At 38.9% G+C, this 22,766-nt stretch overlaps 1 protein-coding gene across 1 annotated transcript; it reads right to left on the bottom strand.

The window, feature by feature from the left end:
* Positions 1–343: 343 nt before the first annotated feature.
* Positions 344–22,547, bottom strand: LOC5579975 (peptidyl-alpha-hydroxyglycine alpha-amidating lyase 2). Its single transcript, XM_021841705.1, has 5 exons — positions 22,385–22,547; positions 12,083–12,382; positions 1,937–2,109; positions 1,374–1,874; positions 344–1,315 (listed from the first exon to the last, which is right to left on the bottom strand). Exons 2-5 carry the CDS (start codon positions 12,296–12,298, stop codon positions 1,021–1,023), a joined length of 1,185 nt encoding a protein of 394 aa, XP_021697397.1. The 5' UTR covers positions 12,299–12,382; positions 22,385–22,547; the 3' UTR covers positions 344–1,020.
* Between the last annotated feature and the right edge of the window lie 219 nt (positions 22,548–22,766).

Below are 22,766 nucleotides of genomic sequence, written 5' to 3'. Positions count from 1 at the left end.
GAAAGCTTTCCGTGTTTTCCAGCCTAAAGTGCAGTGGACCAAACTTCACCTTACAACTATGCTTTGATCAATCTATCGAATGGTATTATAACTGTCAGGAGATCAGGACTTGTTTGTTAAATATAAAACGTTACACACAAAGACGATAATTCGAGCTGAAGGACAATGAAGACGATTAATCTTGAACAAGTTATTATTTTTAGGCAGGCCGAAACTCGTATGATCCATAGTAAGTCAGAGATTACCAGAATTGTTGTTTTTCGAACTGTTGAACCCTTATTTAGAATTCCTCGAATCGATTACCTACCCCCATGGATATGGAAACGGATAATCAAAACGCACATTTTATAGTTTCTACGTATAAATGTTTTACTTTACATTGCTGTTTATCAGCTAGCAGCTTTCTACGACATGATTTTTGTGATATTTTTGTTCTGCTGATCCTGCTTTGAGAGAATACAATCGATAAGATAAACTGGCAACATCCACTAAATGTGTATCATATATCGCAACATGTCTAACACTCATAAATTCTCTAACGTTGCATATTAAACTGCTAAATATACAATAGAGGTGTCGTCTCAGGACGCACCAACTGAGTGCACAATAGATATAAATCATTCGGTTTCATAAACCGAACCTAGGTGATGAATCGCTATGATAAGAGAACGCAGAAAAACTAAAATCAGATAAAGATGACCCCCAAAACGTTTGCAATAAATAACTGATGAAAGTTCATAACACGTCTGGAATCTGTTCATGAAGTTACAGTTCATTGATGTTGTTCCATGGCTGTTGGTGTTACCATTCTGCTACCTTCCCGCTTGGCTGCACCGCGCATCGTTTCATTTAGTTCTGGACTTATTTTTGGTTTTATAGGTTGGATGATTATTACGTACCAATTGCGTAGACAGCTCTTTACGAATAAGATATACTCATTTGGTTGGCTTTCGCCTTTGTGTCATTAATTCTATAAACATTTGCGTTTTTGGTTCACACATGTTTGTCCCCGGGCTGACCCTAAACCAGTTCGAACTTCCAAACCTTGTTTGGTCCGATTTCGGTGACGTACATTGCCGATCCGTTCGGGCAGAATGCGATCGAGTGAGGATTTTCGAACTTGCCCCAATGATCGATGATGGTCTCCGATCGAGGATCAATGGTGAACCCTCGCACCGGAATCATATCGGCCGTAGGGCCATTTACGGCATACACTAGATCACCGTAAGCCGCAACGTCATAAACGTGTCCGAGATCCGGTTCTTGGATCGTAGCCGCCTGGGTTCCCTCGCCGAATGAAGACTTAAGACCGGCCCTAGAAAGGTATTCCAGAATAGTTGATCGTCACATGGGAAATTCAAAAGCGTACTCACTTTGGGCAAACGACTCGCATATTCTCCCGATCAGCTATACAGATCAAGTCCAAATGCTCCAGCAGCGTCAACCCGTGTGGGACCTGCAGCGATAGGAATTCCGGAGGTTGCGGAATGGTCCTGATCAGACGGCCAGCTGCATTGAACTTCAGAATCCGACTGTTGCAGTAACCATCGGCAATGAACACCTCTCCGGTTGTGGCCACGGCCGTTGCCGTCGGTTTACACAGGTGATTCCGGGAAGAACCTGGTTCGAATCGACGCCCGATCGTAATGCTGGGATAGTCATGGTTCGGCATAAACTTGAACGCCTGGTGCAGAGCCACATCCGTCAGCCACATGTTTCCATTGCGGTCGATCGTCATACCGTGAGGCATGTAGAAGATTCCTCCGCCGCTTTCGTCGATCACTTCGCCGGTCTTGGCGCTCAGCGTTAGGATCGTGCTGTCTTCAATGGGACCGTCCATGATCTGCTGGAAGTGATTGGTCTCGTTGAAGCTCCTGCAATGTATAAGAAGATCGTTAGTTAACGTAATGATTTGAAAAGCAAAGTCCGCTCATACTCGGCACTCCAAACGCGACGACCCCGGTGGAAGATGACGGGATTGCCCTCGCGGTTGATCGAAACGGCCGTGACTTGCCCAAACTCGTGGTTCACCATCGGCCAGTTTTCGACGACCCGAGGCTTGGGTGGGCTGTCCAGGTGGGAGGTGTCGACTGGCTTCACCGGTTGTGACTGAAAAATAAATGTTGAAGAGTAGTTGAAATCAAAATTATTGATTTTGGAAATATGAGGAAATTGAACATTTTAAAATAATTATTTTCTCAATGTTGTTTTAAATTATGTAGTTAGTTGACATGTAAACAAATAACAGTGAATCAACTATTTCACGCCATAATACTCAGTTGACGGTCTCATCTCTTCATCATCGGTTCTGCCATCGCTGCTACCTTCTTGCATCAACCGGGTCCGAAACAAACACCAACTTTGCAGGGTTGCTGTTCGGAATTCTTGCAACATGCCCTGCCCATCGTATCCTTCCAGCTTTGGCCACGTACTCGATACTGAGTTCACCGTAGAGTTGGGCGAGCTCGTTATTCATCCTTCGCCGCGCCGACATACACCGTTCTCCTTCCTCTACGCCGCCAAAGTTGGCTCTAAGCACCGGTGTTCAAAACCCAAATGACCCAACTTTAGCTGCGTCGCATTTCAGGCGGATCTACAGTTCTGCCACCTTTGAAAATGTTTAGCAGACAATCATTCGCGAAGCAAATAAATTGACTGGATCTTATGAAAATCGTACCCAGGCTCATCGCATAGCACCTTCTGGCGTAATATTGAACAACAGGCACGAAAGTCCATCACCTTGTCGTAGTTCCCGGTGGGATTCAAACGAACAAACGATAGTTCGCCTGAAAGCACAACCTTGCACACCTTCCATCGTAGCACTTATCGGTCTCGTGAGCTTCCCGGGACAGCTGTTCTCGTTCATGATTTTTCATTATTCTACGCGGATGCCATCTTAAAATCGATGAAAAGGTGGCAAGTTGGTACCTGGTATTCGGGATGGGGGATTTGCCATTACAGTAAAGATCTGGTCCGTTGTCAATTGGCCGTCAACTTCCCACGAATTCATTTACTGTCACTTGACGAAGATGATCTTAAACAACACTTTGTAGGCCGCATTAAGGATGGTGATCGTTCGGAAGGTTCTCATAATCTAACTGTTGTTATAGCAAACTCTGAATTTTGTGCTTGTAATTTTGTACTTATAATTGAATTCAATAAAATTAGTTCTCTCTCTGTGTTTGAATAAGACGGTTGCTCTTTCATTACACCGTACAACAGGTTATGGGCCCAACACGCTTCCACTGAGCAATCAACAAACAAGCCAAAACTTTTTTCACTTTTCAAGCCGAATCCTTGAAAAAATGGATCGTTTGGAAATTACCAAGCTGAATGGGAGCAACTACATAATCTGGAAGACAAAGGTGGAGGACCTCTTCGAGTGATTGACTGTGGCGGGCCAAGAACTGGATAAATCCTGCAAGTTGAAATGGTGCTTCGAAGCATTCCAGAGTCGTTCAATACACTTACCACGGCTCTGGAGAGTAGAACCGACGACGAGCTAACGTTGGAATTGATCAAGTCCAAGCTTGTTGACGAAGTGGCAAAACGCGGCGAAAAAGGACTGAGCGATTCTCTACTGATGGTCAACGCGGATAGGAGAAAATTCACATGTAGGGGGACATGGGGCAAGAAGGACACCCGGGGCAAAAGTGCCACCTCTAATTTCACGTAGTTCAAATCAATTTTTTGATGTTTAACGCAGGATAAGAATAAATTGAGTACTAATTGAGGGTTGTGTAAATATTACAGTTAAAAATGTTTAGTACAAAAAATTAGAAAAATGTATTTAACTCACCAACGCAAAAAATGCGAAATATTATAAGAATGTAAGACTGGAAAACAAGGTTTGACTCCCAATAAATACAAAACATATTTGTTTTTCCGCACAGTATTGATGATTTTCAATTGTTTAATATAGCTGTGAGGATTTTTTTTCGAAAAAGTTCTTTTGACATTAAGTTTTACAAAAATAAAAAAAGTATGTCTTATGGGGCAAGAGGGACACCACAATTTTCTCATATAAAATCACATGAACTTTTATTTTTCTTGTTTAAAATTGCATTAAATTAATGCTTCCCACTAAATAAAATCAAAATAAACCATCTTAGACATTCAAAATGGTTTCTGAAATTTTTTTGACTATATTGTTACAGTCAAATAAGATGAGAACTAAATTAATTTCGTAAAATTACTTCTCAACTATAAGTCAACTTTTATCCCTCAGTTTTTATCTTTACTTACTCTAGAATTTATCATTTAGGTGGGGAAATAATAATATACAAAATTTGTGGCATTTTGCTCTGGTGGTCTTCTTGCCCCATACGAGTGGCACTCTTGCCCCGTGCCTCGTTGAAAAACCTCATAAGAAGGGACATTTTCAAAAATCTCAAATCATCATCAAATTCTTATATTTTTGAAATCTATCGATAACATCATTTAGAACAAGAGGTGAGCTTGCCCCTACACTGGAATAATCTTCAAAAACTGTGCTAATTAACCATGATTTGAACCTATATATCTTAAGGTGTCCTTCTTGCCCCCAGTCCCCCTAAGTACTGTTAAAAGCCCGGTCACAAAGAAAAGCATTGCAAGGCACAAGTTGAACAGCGGATCAATGATGAAAAATCTGAAGATCAAGCGATGCAACGAAACGTTCTTCCCACTTCTGACATTACTTTTGTAGGGGGGTCCGTAGCCTTGAGGTAACGCTTTCGCTTCATAAGCGGAAGGTCATGGATTCAATTCCCAGCCCCTCCAAAAACATAACCCGTCCAGCCACCAGAAGACGCCGCACGGAGGACCGTGCTTTGGGGAGCACATCCATCCTCCGTAAGTATCAGATGGTGACTGAGACAAACTGACCCACTTCGCAGGCAGCTAGCCTCAAACGACTCAGGAACAGTGTTGCCACATTTAAATCTGTACCGTAGGCTCAAAAATCTTTTTTATCTGTACCAAAGATTCTGAAAATCTGTACCCAAAATCTGTACCACACACAACATTAATTGTTGAAAAAACTTTAATTCTAAGTTATTTGGAAATTTAACACAGTTTTTATTGAACTAATTTCACTCTTTAAATATTAAATTCTATGGAAATAGTATCTTTCAATAACAGTTTCGTGGAAATTAGTTTCGAATTTCAAGCATTTTTTGAATTTTGTGTTACAAAAATCGCCAATTCCAAAAATCTGTACCAATCTGTACTTTTCGGTGAAAATCTGTAATCTGTACCGTACAGAATCTGTACCAAAAACTATTCAAAAATCTGTACCTTTCCAGATAAATCTGTACTTGTGGCAACACTGCTCAGGAACACGGCAAAATTAACCACCGCAAGAGCAATTGACTATGGCTTATGGAAATCGATTGGACCAACAACAGAGCACACTCCTACCTGTTCGGTGTGAGAGCAAACGAGCAGAAGAGAGTGAAAGCAGATGTAAATATAGATTAGCTAAAAATAGAACTGTATCGGTAAGGAAGATACAGATAAACTGATTCCGGCACAGTAGTGGCCACAAGCACGGAGTGCCTTAAAAAAAAAAAAAGAAAAAACGAAACGTTCCAAGGGCACGAGCATTGCGCCAAGACATCCTCGATGAATATTACTTCCTGACCAGTCAGTCACTGAACTTCCCCAACGGGTGGTTGATTGATTCGGGCGCATCATCCCACTTGTGCGCGAATGCAGATTTGTTTAACACCTTGGATGTTACTGCGAAGCAGAAGGATGGCAGAACGACTAACTCCGTTGGTATGGGATCTTGTAGCTTTGTTCTGGTTTCCCCTGACGGGAGCTTCAATCGAGTTACGCCAACAGATGTACTCCACGTTCTTGGTTTCAAATCAAACCTAGTATCGGTTAAGAAACTAGCATCGAACGGGACTACCATAGTTTTTGATGTCGATGGCTGCTGCCTTCTCAAACACAATAAAGTGATCGGAGCAGCCACTCTAACTGGAGGACTGTACTCACTAAATGTAGCATGCAATCCAGACGATACTTCCGTAATCACAAAAGCCGGTGATGAGGGACTGTTTGTATCTATCAACAAGCAGGAGGAGGAGCCAAACATAGGATGGTGTGCTTGTTGGATCGATGATGCTCAAGGTGGCGTTTGTTCAAGATTTAGCGACAATGCAAAACCTCAGAAATATCAAGAAGCTTTAACAAGTCGAGACCGTGAAGAATGGCAACGGGCTCTCTAGCATTAAGACATGTTATTCAGATTTACCTCAATTTTTTCTTCCGAGTTTGAGGAGAAGTGTTGTCAAGCAAACTCTGAAGAATATTATAGATCGTAGTGACCTTGTACGGTTGCTCTTTCATTACACCGTACAACACTAACTTGTCGCCTTTCTTGTAGATGTGGCATATTACGTCTTCCTTCCACTCCTCCGGTAGCTGTTTTGTCTCCCAGATTGTGCCTATCAGGTATCAGGTATCAGAAGGCCGGCTCCAAAGGCACGTTCCCCACCAGTTGGGAGATTTGTGCCATCGCCATATTTGAGCCTATTTTATCATCTACCCGATGGGAGAGGAAAGGGAAGGGAAAGATGGTAGGAAATAGAAGTGGGGTCCCTTGAAGAGGGAAGATCGCATAAGCGAAATGAGAGCATGTAGCTCCATACCACAATGGGTTCGAATAGCGCCCTAAAAAGAGCACTGCAAAACGCATGAGCGAAAAGAGAGCCTATAGCTCATTACCACAGCGGGTTAAGAATAACAGAATGTCCTGAAGACTCAGGCTTCTGAATTCAGTTTCACTTAATAAGTGTTTACCAAGTAATTGGAATCGCATTTGCGAAAAAACTGGACAGTTACATATCAGGTGATACGAAGTTCCATAATCGGAGTCACAACTACAGTCACCCCACAGTTATGGATAGCACACAGATATGGATCAGATTTGGATTAAAACGGGAATATCTCATCAAATAGAGTTGCAATTACGCAGAACACATTTTACCTACGTGAACCATAAATCTGTACAGCATCACAATCAATTGTAATATGCTTATTCATATTTTTTCCGTCCGTAGGAAATAAAAAGTCAAGCGTATTCCCAGATGCGTTGATTCATAACTGTGAGGCATTGAAACTCATACCACAGTTATGAATCAAAGATAAGACGATTCCGAAACAAACGCCAAAACGTATGCTTTCACTAGTACACCATTCGTTTATCTCGCAGATAAATTGCTGTTTGATCCATAATATGAGTCGATTTGATCCATAATACGGATCCTCCTCTCCCACTGATCCACATCTGTGGGGTGGACATCGTTTGCAATTTCTATTGAAATCGACACTTTTTCGTAAATAACCGGGTATTTTAAGGTGTATTCTCAGAAACAACTATATTCCGCAGTGCCAAGGAGGTAATTTTGTTCTGTACAGCTTCATCATGTTTTTTAATCGTAGTTAATTCTGAAAAATGGCCCTTAGTTGATCCATAACTGTGGGGTGACTGTATCACACACAAATGAGTCAGCACGCTGAATATTTGCCATGTGATAGTTGAGTCGGCAGCGGCCTGTCAACGCTCTGACCAAGAGACTGCAATTCTGCTTTGACAGATTTGTTAAATACTTCGCCACCTTTGGAGATGGCTCAGTAATGTACAATTTATTGGCGGAATGTGGGAGTCACTGGAGACTGGACTTGAAAAGATAAACTTGACTACAAGTAAAATACGTCTTTATTAGTTGGTAGTATAATTCAAACTAAGAATTCAAATTGAAAAAACAAATTTCGAGGGTTGCTTCGATTGTCGATGGCATGCTGCGTTGCATACACTCGGACACTCCTCCTCAACGCTGCTGCTGTAGACCGCACTGCTGCCGAAGTACTTCCAAACGCAATCTTGATAAAGGTTTCGTTAGAAGATCCGCTGTCATCCTTTCAGTAGGACAGTATTCGTACTGAACAACTCCTTTCGTCTTCAAGTCCTTGGCATAATGGAATTTGGTTGAAATGTGCTTCGTACGGTTGCTGAACTTCTCAGAGTCCAACATCTTCAAACAACTTAGGTTGTCTTCAAATAACAATACTTTCGTTCTCTCACCTAGGTCCAAAGAGTTTCTGCAGCCAAACCGCTTCTTGAGACGCTTCGGAAAGAGCCACGAATTCTGCCTCTGCTGTGGACAAAGACGCGCAAGATTGTTTCCGGCATGCCCACGAAATTGTGCCTCCACAGTATTGGAACACATATCCGCTGTTTGATTTCCGATCGGTCCGACATTCTGCCCAATCAGCATCGGCGTATCCAACCAGACCAGAAGAATCACCTGTGCTGCTTAGCCGAAGTCGCAGATTTGCTGTCCCCTTCAGTTTCATTCGTTTCAGTTCGTTCCAGTCGCGTTGGGTTGGACAACTTACCTTACGACTCAGGATCGAAATTGCCGCTGCAATATCCGGTCTGCTGTTGACCGCTATGTACAACAACTGCCCAACTACCTTTTGATACTCCAGATTGGTTGGGAGCAGCTAGTCATCATCGTCCGTCTTACCGTACCCAGGATCGATTGGCACGGTTGACACTTTTGCGTCTTGTAAACCAACGGAACGCACAATGTTTTCAATGTAGTTTTGCTGACTGATGAAGAAATCTCGATTATGGTCCCGATCGGCTTCGATTCCCAAGTAAATCTTGACGTCACTGAGACTGGTAATCCGGAAATTTTTCGACAGTTTCGTCTTCAAGGCACCGATGATGCGCTCATCCTCACTCGCCACGATGTGACCGTCAACGTAGACGAGAACATAGCACCACTTGCTATCGACTTGCTTCTTATACAGGCAGGGATCTGCCTCGGAACGCACGAATCCATCAGCTATCAACACCTCGTGTAGTCGCTGATTCCAAACACGAGCCGCTTGCTTGAGCCCGTACAAGGATTTCTTCAAACGGCATACCTTGCTTTCCATTCCGCTGACGACAAACCCGGGAGGCTGCTTCAAGAAGATCTCCTCCTCAAGGTTGCCGTTTAGAAACGCCGTTTTGACGTCAAATTGCTTGACGGACATCTTCTTCTTCGCTGCAACGGACATTAACGCCCGAAACGTTGCATGGCGAACAACAGGTGCAAAAACTTCTCCATAGTTGATTCCTAATCGCTGGTTGAATCCCTGAGCCACCAACCTGGCTTTGTATCGAGCTATTTTACCGCTTTCGTCCCGCTTTTGCGTAAATACTCATTTGCATCCAATGGCGTGGCGGCCGGCCGGCAGGTCGACTAAATCCCAGGCATCGTTTGCTTGCATTGATGGTATTGTTTGGACTGGCTAACGCTTGCTTCAAAGATTTCGGCTCCTCCTGAACTAAATTTTGCGCACTACACGCATACCGCTTTGGAATTGTACCCAGGTTGCATCTCGTTGACCTTCGAGGTGTACCAGTATCAACACAAGGTACGTTTTCCAGTCCAGCTTCGCCGCTACTTAAATCATTTAATCCATCGTTTGGAACATCCCAGACATCGTCATCATCAGATTCGATCGGCTCATTTGGTGGTTCCGGTCGTTGAAAGCTGATGGATGGAACAACCAGAATTTCTTCCACTCGGCTTGACCAGATCCACATGTGCTCAGGAACCTAACATCACGGCTAATAGTTACCTTTCCGCTTCTTTCATCAATTAGGCGGTATGCCTTCGACGCCTCACTATATCCAACGAATCTCAACTTAATAGCATTTCGATCTAGCTTACCTCGCTTTGCATTTGGCAGGAGACAATATGCATCCACACCACACCAAACCGCTGGACGTGACCAAGATTGGGTTTCTTTCCGTACCATCGTTCGTGTGGTGTGCCACTGATGGACCGCGACGGCAGCCTATTCTGCATGTAGTTGGCCGTCATAACCGCTTCTCCCCAGAAATGGTTGTCCAGATTTCCGTCGATAAGCATGCACCTTGCCATTTCGACGAGGTACCTGTTCTTCCGTTCAGCTACCCCATTCTGCTGTGGGGTGTGCGGTGCCGTCAACTGTCCGACGATACCATTTTTCTTCAGGAACGCTTTGAACTTCTCGCCGGTGTATTCACCATCTCGATCGGATCGCAAAATTTTGGGCTTTCTTCCAAACTGCGTCTTAGCCATTTCGACGTACTCAGCTAGTTTCTCGAGCGCTTCGGATTTCTCACGCATCAAATAGACCACCGTGTACTTACTGTAGTCATCGATGAACGTGATAAAGTACCGTCTTCCGCTCAGAGTCGTTGTTCGCATTGGTCCACATACGTCGGTATGAACCAAATCCATCACCGCAGATGATACACTTTCTGATACCTTCGGAAATGGTGCTCTGTGCATCTTGCATTCAATGCACACGTTGCAAGCACCGCTGCAGTTGCAATTCTTCACTTTCACTCCGTTAGCCACGGTTTGTAGCTTCAGCACCGCTTCACAATCTCTGTGCCCCAATCGTCGATGCCACGCGTGCACGCAGTCATCATTCACCGATGCCATCGATACGCGTTCGGTGGGCTGACGCAGCACGTACAAATTTCCAACGGATTCCGCCATAGCGCACACTTTCTCACCTCTCATGATCCTAGCTCCACTCGTATTGAATGTGACGACGAATCCCCGTTGCACAAGTCGCTTCACGGACAGCAAATTCGATTTCATCTCTGGAACATACAGCGCGCACTCTATTGGCACTTCACGCCGCTGACCAGCACCATCTATCACGGTAATCCGTCCTGAACCACGGCCTTTCGAGCAAGATTTCGTTCCGTTTGCGACCCAAACGTCCTCAATAGCTGCATCGTCCAGATTCTCGAAGAAGTTCCGGTAGTTTGCTATGTGGCAAGTCGCACCAGAATCCAAAGTCCACTGCTTTTCCGTCCCGTTTGCGCATCCAGTGAGAAACGCGTAGTGATCGTCGTCATCGTCGTCGTTACGTTGTGACACGTGGTTAGCTTTATGTTGCTTGGTTACCACCTTCGGTTGCTTGGATACCGCACCGTTCGCTTTCGCTGCCTTCCATGCTCGGAATTTTTCACAGCTTGCCTTCTGGTGCCCCAATTTCTTGCAGAAAAAACACCGATCTTTCTCGGTTCTCGAATCCGCATACAGAACGTTCTCGGAACCGTCATCATCATCGTTGCGCTGCTTCTTTTTCTGCCACTCGTCTATGAGCTTGCCTTTCACCATGTCCAGGGTCAAATCTTGTTCCGGTCGGGCTTCGAGAGCGGAAATTTTCCAGAGCATTCCACGCATCCGCAGCCGATTTAGCCTTCCTTATGTGGATTAATTGGTTGTCCTCCACGGCCAATCCGATCGTTGCCAGCGCTTGCTCGTCCTTTGTTCTCCAGGCATCCGTGACAGGTTCCGGTTTCACATCCGCAACAATCGACCAGATCTCTTCCTTGGTCAGCAACAGCTTCATCCTGAAACTCCAATTATCGTAGTTGGAGCCATTCAGCTTCGGAAACGACTCCAGTCTGTCCCCCATCTCGGTGGACGAAAAAACTTTTTCTTCACCAGATCCGATTCCGGTTCCAAAGGCCCATAACCTATTGGCGGAATGTGGGAGTCAATCGGACTGGACTTGAAAAGATAAACTTGACTACAATTAAAATACGTCTTTATTAGTTGGTAGTATAATTCAAACTAAGAATTCAAATTGAAAAAAAAAACAAATTTCAAGGGTTGCTTTGATTGTCGATGGCATGCTGCGTTGCATACACTCGACACAATTTTGTTTGACGACATGACTCCAAACTCAGCGCTTGAAGCTAGTACAATTATTACTTTTCATTATAACCGAAAACTTCAAAAATCTTTTGGAGTATTACCTTTAATTTTCAAAATGATCGTTCTCACATATTGAAATTTGAAGGTTCTTCTCGGCATTTTACGGGTTAAAAAAACTCCACTGAACCTAAATTCGACTCCAACCGTCTCCAACATACACTACTGAGATAGATATAATCCCATTTCTTAACGAAGTTTTAAAAATTTAGTCCTCCCGGCGGACTATATGAAGACGACAGTTTGCAGGAATTGGCCCATCGCCAAAACAGTATCCCTCTTCATAAATCACTAATCGTAAATCAACTCACCCCTTCGTTCGGCACCTCGTTGAGAGCATCCTCGTAGGCCCGCTCCATGATCATCTCCCGCATCCGCTGGAAAAAGTTGCTATTCAGCAGGTCCGCCTCACGGGGGGAAATCCCCGGCACCAATCCGTGGGACATTGCTCCAGCTGAACCCCAAAACGCCCCACAGAGCAGCACCAGAAACAATCCACCGGCCGCCAAACCATCCCGAAGCCCCATGATAAGGCTGCTTCAACACTTCTACGCTAACTTCCTCTCCTTGTTGCTGGGGGGAAGGATTTTCACTCCAATTTCGGTAGCACACTTTGTTCACGTGGCAAAGGAAAAAGGGGTGGGGAAAGAAACAATTTCCGCTATTAATGAATGTATGTATGTCGTGCTCCACGGTTCGATGTGATTAGTCGAATTGGGTGAACGGTGTGAAACTACAATCCGAGCATTTTTCCTTGGGCATGAAAACGGAAGCTACAATGGCGATAAGAGCCCCAGCACTTGGAAAGGCACAGTCACGGCCAAAATAAAGTGCCCGCTTGCTTGTAATCACGTGAATTAGTAGAAGCGTTTGCCAAAATTGAGAATTCATTTGTTAAAATGTGTGTATTTCATGAAATTCATATGATTTCTGTGACACGTGCCAAAAAAATATATTGATAATAAATCTTCGAGCTGTTTAGTTGAATACTTATAAATAAATGAAAAACCGAATATAGTACTATACCATTTAAATCCACTAGAGTTCCTTCTTCATCTTATTCCATGTATTACGTCCTCGCTGGGACAAAGTCTGCTTCCCAGCTTAGTGTTCTTATGAGCACTTCCACAGTTATTAACTGAAAGCTTTCTTTACCAAAGTTGCCATTTTCGCATTCGTATATCGTTTGGCAGGTACGATAATACTCTATGCCCAGGGAAGTCAAGGAAATTTACATTACAAAAAGATCCTGGACCGACCGGGAATCGAACCCAGACACCTTCAGCATGGCTTTGCTTTTTAGCCTAATACAAACAACTTTGTGGAAGACCGTTTTCGTCTAATGTTTCATTCTAAAGCTCAAAATACATCTTTCCGCGTAAAATGATTCCTGGACTACTGTGCATTGGCAGTAATGACCGTATCAGGTGTATGATACTTTTCAAATATTTTTTGTGTAACCTTGTAATGAAGCTGATCAAATTTAGTGAAATTCGTCGAGCTGAAAATTTTGTATTTTATTCAATGAAATTCATCAAAACTTTCATTGTCTTATCTGCAATATTTTTGCTGAAATTTACAGTTCTGAAAAATCTGGTATTGATATTGGTGATAAATCATAAATCGTAGTTAGCAAATTTTTACACTAGTATATAGAGCTACGTTGGAAAACTCTTCTAGTTTATGGTGTTGATATCTATTTTAGTTCAAAAGTTATTGAAGTTTTTGTGATAAAAAATATTTGACTTTCAAGACGTTTTATTAGAGTTACAAAAATAATGCATATGTAGTTTTTTGATATAATATACAACTTTATTTTGTCTTTTGAACGCCGTTAAAAGATATTTTTTATGTTTGCCCCAATCAGAGTTATTCACAATCAAAATAGGCATGTTTTTGAGAGAAAAACAACAATAAACGGAAGGAGATAGCGAGTTTCTTCACTCACCAAATTACGCATTTTTCAAAGCTCTAAAAGTGTTTCATAGACTACTTTGATGAGAAATTTAAAACTCTAGAGTCAGAAAACCAGTTTTGTTCGAACCACCCTATGTCACCTTTAGGAAAAAAGCTCTAAATCGTCGTCAATTTGAAAGATACAAAAAAACTTTTTTTGGCAAAGTTGCTTGAAATTGAATGGTCTACAACTTTGCTGAAGTATGTATAATATTATATCTACAAATAAGAAAGTTAGTTACACAATTTCTATGAAAATGTGGTCCACCCTAATTTTCAATAACACCAAATAAAGGGCTCAACTAATACAAATAACTTTGTAGAAGACCGTTTTTGTCTAATGTTTTATTCTAAAGCTCAAAATGCATCTTTCCGCGTAAAACTGATTCCTGGATATGGATGGTTTATATTATATTCGGAGAAGTTTTTCACCATGATAAATACAGTTCTAGTTTGTTTTTGACATGGTTCGATTTTAGCAATTTTACTGTTTGACTGAGGCAACAAAACCGTTCGATTTTGGACAACACAGAAGTATGTATCATATTCAAATTATGATAAAATTTTTATTTTCAAGACATATGTCGCATATTTGACAACACTACAACTTAATACCTAACTTGGTACATTCAAATTTTATTTATTTTTTAAATCATACTTGGTTTTCAGTGCATCAAATACTATTCTACAATGTTGAAAAAATAAAAGATCTTACAAATGCTTTTGGTTGAAGAACTTAATAGTTTTCCCAAAAACTCCTTAGAAAAGCTGTTCGTCAAAGTTAAACATTATTTTTCGCAAAATAAAAATCCTCATTTTTATGAACAAGTTGTATGTTGGTATCGTTCACTATTCTACTAAAGGTATAGCTTTGAAAAAATCAATAATATTCCACCATTCTCTGACATTAGGAAACATTAGTGATTTATCCATTTATTGCCAAATTTGCTGATACATAATCCTTTCACTCACAGCAAAAAAGAAAAGTAAAAAGTGTGTTCAAAACTAGTTCAGATTACTAAAAGAACTATATTTGTAGAAATCGTGAGTTTTAACCGCAGTCTTAAGCATAAATTTTAATCTTTATGGTCGTTTTACTGTATTTATCGATCTACAGCAAATCGTAAACGTTTCTTCAATTGTTTTAATAGGTTATCTCAGAATAACATATTATGAATATAATATGTATGTGAGAAGTAAAATAATTTTCATTACAGCAGTGTTGCCAATTTAAATGATTGTCATTGTAGTTTGAGAGGACATCCAAAAATAAAGCATTTGTTTTTCTACTGTACTTTAAATGTGACGTCTGGACATAGGAGCAACTGTATGAAGGCGGAAGTTATTTTTCTTATTAATACTATATTAGCACTTCCGTCAGGACGAACTTTTAACCTTAAAATTCTACTCATATCAGTTCCCTTTAAATTTAAAATATTTTTCTCTAAAGAAATCGATAAAAAATAATTTATTAAATCTGAAGAACTGATGTTCCAAAAATAACTTGTTGGTTTTCAGCAGACTTCTTATTGATGATGCTTTCGAAGAACAAGCTTTTTTTGAAAATAAAAGTTATAGATTGTCGAATTTTCCAGCCAATTTCTATCAATTATTATTATCACAATATTGTACAATACTAGTCGAACGATGTACAGAAAACCGTTTGCAATTTTATTGATTAATTAAAAAGATACAGCATGCACAAAGTATCCACTTTATAAAATGAACAGTCCTCACCTAGAAATTTTAATTTATTTCATGCTCTCTTAGTTTGATATTACCTCTAACAATTCATCTTAGAGAGGTACTCTGGCAACACTGTTATGATTTTTTTTATTGTCTATTATTTGTTTAGTTCTTAATTATCCCAGAACACCTTAACTTTGCATAGATCAATATTTTATTTGTCGTAAACTAAGATTGCTTGAGATTTTATATGGAAAATTCGGACTTTTTAAACTAAAAAACGCAGTTTCTCAAGCTTGGCTCGAACCACCTCAAGGCAGTGGCGCAACCAAGGGGGGAGGGGTGTTTGGGGGTCAAACCCCCCCCCCCAGAGCTGGAAAAAAATAGAAGGCTCAGCAAGTACATTTGTAATTAAAAGCCGCACGGGACGGTATTAAAATCCCCCTCTCCCTATGAAGAAGCAAATCTCAATATATCGATGCGAAAAATGTATCACTCTAATTCAATATATGTAGTGCACATCCCAATAAATTTTCAGCTTGATCGGTTCACTTAAACTCGAGATTTGCTTCTGCAAAGTATTGATGATAATTGTTAGAGTGAGACAAAAGATAGGGAAAATAACACGGTCTCCCGTGTCTCCTTGAGTAAGTTTTTTTTTTAATTTCTTTATTAGTATTAGGGTAGGTGTACCAGCTATGGCCATAGTGGTTCCCTATTTCGCCATACGAGATAATTTAAATCTCTCAACATTTTGAAAAGTTTGTTTGTGTTTTAGCAGTAAGATATATGATTTATCTTGATGTTAAAACATTCAAAATGATTAAAAATGTGAAAGCTATCCGAATTTTGCATATGGTCAAATAGGGAACCACTATGTCCATAACTGGTACACTATCCCTATTATTATGAAAATTTATTGGCTTTTTTCGGTGAATACAATACCTATACTCAGAGTGAAAGGGAGTAACGAAAGTAATGAAATGACAAGATGGATAGAATCGCAAGCGAGCGACGAGAGAAATGAATAGAAGTTGAAAATTTGTTTTAACAGAGGGCCATATATGTGAACAACACAATCGAAACGACAAATCGTTGCCTAACGTCCTGGTCTTGAACGGCTAGATGTTGTAGTGTTGGTCACTACTAACACTAGACAGGCAAAATTTGTCGCCTCCACCTGTTAACTATATTGTTCGGCGTATGTAACAGTTCTATCGATCGTTGGCATATTTTCGGAGATTGATACGAAATTGACGTTACTTATTGGATTTTTTTCACGTCTAATATCGCATACCCCTAATTTGCCCAAGTGATCATTCGAACTGAAGTTAGATTTCTTTGCCAATTATATTCTACATTTATAAGGTTTAATCACCGCATGACTTTATTATTATGAAAATTTATTGCCTTTTTTCGGTGAATACATTTTTACATAGTTCTTAAAAACCGCAACATTGATGTTTTTATTTTTTGGATATATTTTGCGGTTGTTGTAGGTATTGTTTAGGACTACAGTCAACCCTCCATGAGTCGATATTGAAGGGACCATCGACTCAAGGAAATATTTAGTCATGGAACAGCAATGCTATGGGATCCCCTTTGAGGGGACCATCATAGTAACCATGAAATTTGATTTTTAATATGATTCCATGAGTCGATATCGAGTAATGGAACATCGACTCATGGAGGTTTAACTGTATTTGGAAAAAATATGCACGGTAAAAAATAATAACAGATTTTTTTAATAAAAAAAAATTAAAATCGATTTTCTATGAAAATGCATCTGTGATTTTTATTATTTTTGGTCATGTTTTAGGGGACAACTTATGTGATTTATTGCACAATGTTTCATAATGGAAGAATTATGGACAAAAAAGTTATAATTTTATAAAATATTACAAATTTTGAAAATAATCGAAATAAAGGAAAACAATATTTTTTTTATGTGTTTAATTGATAGTACAGAAAATGCATTGGAAGAGTACTTAAGTAAAATTTTTCTAGGTTGCATCAATTTCGAGATATACTCATACTTATATAAAATTTTCAAATAAAAAAAGAAAAATAGGTTCTTTTCAAACATATTTCGTGTTTCTCCATTCCGGAAACTTTTATTTTGATTTCAACAACACAAACCAAGTCAAGTCAAGTACACAACACTGAAGATGGCTTTACAGTTGAGGTTGAAATACGCGTATCTGTCGAAGGATACAATAGTAGAATTAAAAGGAACAGTACTACTCATCTTTTTGTATATTTACAGGCATTCTACTAAACAGGCTCCACAAGGGTTCTCATCACTTTTGCCTGTGTTAGTAGGTATGATGAACAATCACGTTTTTCCCATACCCATACATTTGGACATCTGATAATATTCAGAAATTGGTTTTGTTGGGATTCGCTGAACAGAATAAATTAAATAGTAAGCTTAAAATTTGTGATTCTTGTCGTTTAAAACTGTCTAATTGTACTCAACTATCTAGTAGCGATGACTCATCGAGCAAAGGTAGCAAAGGTACACCGTTGTGATAGAATCACATTTTTAATTCCACGTTTAGATTTACCGTGTATATCTCGGAAGTGATGCATCTCAGCTAAATTTTACTTGAGTATTTTTCGATAGAAATTTTTCAGATTTAAAAATATATAGTTATTTTTCTGTACTCAAAAAAACGCACCAAAAATATCGTGTTACATAAATTCGTTTTATTTATTTTTTTTAAATAATTTATTTTTTATCCAAAAATTTTCCATTTTGAGGCATTGTGCAAGAAATTACAAACAATATGCTGCAAAACATATCCAAAAATTAAAAACATCAATTTTGCGGTTTTTAAAAACAATGAACTTCAGATTTTTATTTGAAAATTTCGTTTATATTTTTTTACCGTGCATACTTTTTTAAATACTTTAGTATATAGGTTTTGATCAAACAATAAACAATTCAGCTACGATTCACTCCATCAAAATAAAATATTTCTGGAATGGAGAAACACGAAATATGTTTGAAAAGAACCTATTTTACTTTTTTTATTTGAAAATTTTATATAAATATGAGTATATCTCGAAATTGATGCAACCTAGAAAAAATTTACTTAAGTACTCTTCGATTGCAATTTTTCTGTACTTTCAAATAATCACATAAAGAAATATTGTTTTCCTCTATTTCGATTTTTTTTTCAAAATCTGTAATATTTTATAAAATCATAGCTTTTTTGTCCAAAATTCTTCCATTTTGAAACATTGTCTAATAAATCACATAAGTTGTCCCCTAAAACATATCCAAAGATAAAAAAAATCAAAACTGCGTTTCTGGAGAAAATCGATTTTAAAATTTTGTTTTTGAAATAAAAAATAATCTGTAACTTTTGTTTTACCGTGCATATGTTTCTCCATATAGTCCTAAGCAATACCTACAACTTTGTAGAAGATCTCAAATCGATCGGACAAACCGTTTTTGAGTTACAGTTTTTTAAAGATTTGCTATGCATTTTCCGATACGTCCTTCTCAAAAATAAGGCGAGGTTCAAAATGGCATTTTTGGTCATAAAGAATCTGTATGCAAATTTTCAGGCGATTCAAAATATACAAAAATTAAATTTAAAAAATAAATCGTCATGTTCGGTGGAATTACTCAATTGTAAATTCAAAAAAAAAAAAGTTTAATATATCAATATCAACTTTATAATAAATCTAGTAGTGTAAATAGCTAATGGACAAGTCCATGATTTGCTTTGGCATGCGGAGTTTTTCTAGGCTGAATTGTCTGAAACTTTGTAATAAGAAGCATTTAAATATGACGCATATTGTGGCCAAATATGACCTCAGTAGTTCTAAAAACCCTGCCGAAATGATTCAAAATTTCCAAGAATCAAAACCGGCTCTCTATGTTACCTTTGAACTGAAATAAAGAAAAAATGAGCAGGTTTTGTGCATGTTGGAAAAAAAAATATTCCGGCTTTTCCCTGCTCTTTATGGAACAATAACACATATTTGGTCATTACCATGGGGTGTGAAGTTCTCACCCCAGTTGACAACTCTATTTCATAAGTCGAGTCGAACAAAAAAGACTCGATTGGAGTCACTTTCGACCAAAAATTTCGCTGTGACATCTGAAATATGTATGCTTACTTTGATCAGTTGTGACTACAGACAAGCCACATGACACTGCTCGATTTTTATAATAGACCCCTAAGTTTTACAATGCTGATATGGTCGGGGTTCTGCTAAACAGCACCAAGTACCAAAATCATTATTTTTAGATATTTAACTTTATAGTTCACTCACCCGCGAGTAGCTCGCGAATGACTCTTTTCAAAATTGTACCACTCACAAATGAATAACAGGTTCCAATAAGTAAGTCAAGATAGAATATTCAAGAAAATCATTATATGTTTTTCATGTAATATGGTTTGTATCATCGCCAAGCATAATGAAATGCATGTTTCAAATGTTATACACTACGAATCAAAAGGATTTGTAATTTCCCAATGTTTGGGACCTTTTTGAATAATAAATTGGTACAAGGCATCCTAAACGTATTCTATCTGTCTCTCTCATGGTGGATTATCTATTTCAATAAAAATTATGTTAAATAAAGGTCCACACGCGTTCAAAGATTCAAAAGAGACAACAATGATGTAGTTAAAAATGTGATGATCGAAATAATTCATGAATTTGTTCTGCCAGAGCGCACCAAGTGCATTAAGAAAATCTTGGCTGAACAAGTTCACGGATTCTTTACGAGTCATGGATACCAGCAATGGCACGAAATCCATCATTGACCACGAATGGCATGAAATTCTCATTGTTTATAGAACTGCTTCTGATCTAAAGTTCAAAAATAGTCACAATAGCTGAAAGTTGATTGATTTTTATGACTGTCTGTTAGGGGCAACGTAAAAAAAATATATTAGTCGGGATTCGAACTCGTGTCCTTCAAGTGTCGATTGGGCGTGCTACCTCTCGGTCGTATCGAGCTATTGAATTGAGAGCTACAAACTAGAAACGACTTATGCGCACTCTGATCAATGAGGTGATGGTGAAAACGTCATTTTCTGAACAGCTAAACCGCACCATGTGCTAGGTACCAAATTATTCAAACAACATCAAATTAAAATGTCTTTTTATTTCATTACGACTCCTGCATGGATCCATCAACATATTATATAAAAAGCAAAGGCTAGCGTTTAGCGCATGTTGATACCTTTTCTTCATACAAAAATACGATTTTTCTATAAATGGTACTTGGTGCGGTGTGGCTGAACAAAATTTGAATGAAAATTCATCAGTACCACCGAAATAATATTTTATTTTACATAGCCGTTCGCTTACATTACATGCTAAAATATGATGGAGTTGGTCCTGTATATTGTCCGGAATGGACATTTTGCAATGTTTTAGGAAGAATTTGAAAAAAATGCCGTTTTGAATCGGAACACTAAATTACCTCCAATGTCAAGCTTAGGTTTATGGTTCGCTCTGGTTGGCTACAATTTCAGTTTCACATATCCTGCCAGAGAAAAATTTTGAATTTACACAACGAGGGATGATTAAAATTATTCGATATTTGTAATGTGGAAAGGTTATGACAATCTGAATCCTCTTGTATAAATAACTCATTTTTGGAAAAATTGGCGCTTGGTGCGGTTTGGCAGAACCCCGAGTCTATTTTGTAAGTCGAGTGAACTAAAATAACATGACTTCATTCATTCGACGAGAAATAAATTTAAAGTTACAAAACTTGCTGTGGTGGTTTGCCAGAGTTATGAAACTGACAAAACTGAGAGCATTGGAGAGCGTTGATATAAGTTTTGTTTCATAAGAAGGAAAAGTCAGCTGGAAGGTGGATACTTTGAAAATCTGCAAATTTGTGATTTAAAATATAAGTAGTTATAAGTTGAATTGTAATCTACGTAATAATAATAAATTTTTGAACAGCATTAAAACTGCTCAACATTGGCTGCTGTCAATAGATGTTCACTTGGGGCAACCTAACTATATCCAACCAAAATATTTTTTCTAGACTCCTTGAACGAGTTGCTTTAAAAGTTCCGAAAATCATGTTTCTCTATGTCTAATAGTTTCTAAAATGTAAACTGTTTAATTGTTTTTTTTGCCTATAGGCAAATATAATTTGGTACTATAATTTGGTATCACTAGGTCTATTGGCATACAAATTTGGCTTTTTACATGTTTTAAGTTAATAAACTTTCTACCAAAATTTGGTTGAAATCAGTAATGGTCGTAAAAGGTCATGTGTATTCAAAATATCAAGAAAACGCGTATAGTTATTCACCTCAGTCTTTCAATTCCAATCGAAAGCTCTATGAAAGCACTCTTATTTGCCGTATTTAGATTATTCTATATAACAAAACTGATCTGACCAGATTTATTCACTGGTTTTCTACTTAAACCGTTCAGAACACATTTATGCGACATAACAGCACAACTGAACAGTTTTTGACTAAGCTTCCATCGATCACTTCAAAACCTCTTCCAGAAGTCTTGAATAGCTCAAACAGCATGTTTGTGATGGAAAACTTTGGAACAGTAAGAGTAAAATATATAAAATAGAAAGCAACACTAAGTGGGCTTCTAATTTTGACACATAGATTTTGGACACATTTGTTTTGTTTTTGTAAAAAAATAATTTAATACGAAATAAAGAGTTATTTTTGTGTATCAGAGAGATTATGCGTTAAATATTAAGTACACACATTTTAACAAAAGAATTTTCCCGCTTAATATAAATTTCAACACACGTTTTCGCCACTTTGCGTGATTACAAGCAAGTGGGCACTTAATTTTGGCGGTGACTGTATAAATCGATATTCCACGACGACAGCAAAATTCGTATCACACTTGCACTTGGAACATATGTTTCTTATCGCAATTTCCACCCGTTTCGAATACATTCACCGCACTAGTTGGAAAAATGAGTGCCCTAAACGTTCTGAAGAACTTACAAACGATAGAAAGCAATAATCAATCCAAACGGGACACCGCCAAGATGTCCATGGTGTTCCACAAAGCCAAGATTGCGACCGATCCTTGGCGCTCTCGTCGAGAACTGTGAGGAGACACGTCTACGCTTGACCACTTTCGGTTCGAATGTGATGATGGATGGGGATGGTTGGATTTTCCGGGAGTGTAGCTGTTCGCTCAGTGGAGGCATTGAGACTCTCGGAAAATGTGCTCACTCTGGTACAAAGTAGGGTTGATGGGGATAGTACCGCTCGCTTTGAGTAATATCGATGATAATATTATGTCTGTGTACATCATGTAGCGAATACGATGATATTTATTATTATTTGAATTAGTTCTTACCATTTATTCTAAATTTATACT

This window comes from Aedes aegypti, chromosome 2 (assembly GCF_002204515.2).
Source record: "Aedes aegypti strain LVP_AGWG chromosome 2, AaegL5.0 Primary Assembly, whole genome shotgun sequence".
Lineage (NCBI taxonomy): Eukaryota > Metazoa > Arthropoda > Insecta > Diptera > Culicidae > Aedes > Aedes aegypti.
Note: the sequence above shows the minus strand (reverse complement) of the source record. Positions and strands in the feature narration are given on the sequence as shown.

Coding starts and splice junctions, on each gene's coding strand:
- LOC5579975 (XM_021841705.1), bottom strand. CDS start 12,298: ATGGGGCTTCGGGATGGTTTGGCGGCCGGTGGATTGTTTCTGGTGCTG. Junction 2,110..12,082: donor ACGAGGTGCCGAACGAAGGG/GTGAGTTGATTT, acceptor TTTATTTTTCAG/TCACAACCGGTGAAGCCAGT. Junction 1,875..1,936: donor CGTCGCGTTTGGAGTGCCGA/GTATGAGCGGAC, acceptor TATACATTGCAG/GAGCTTCAACGAGACCAATC.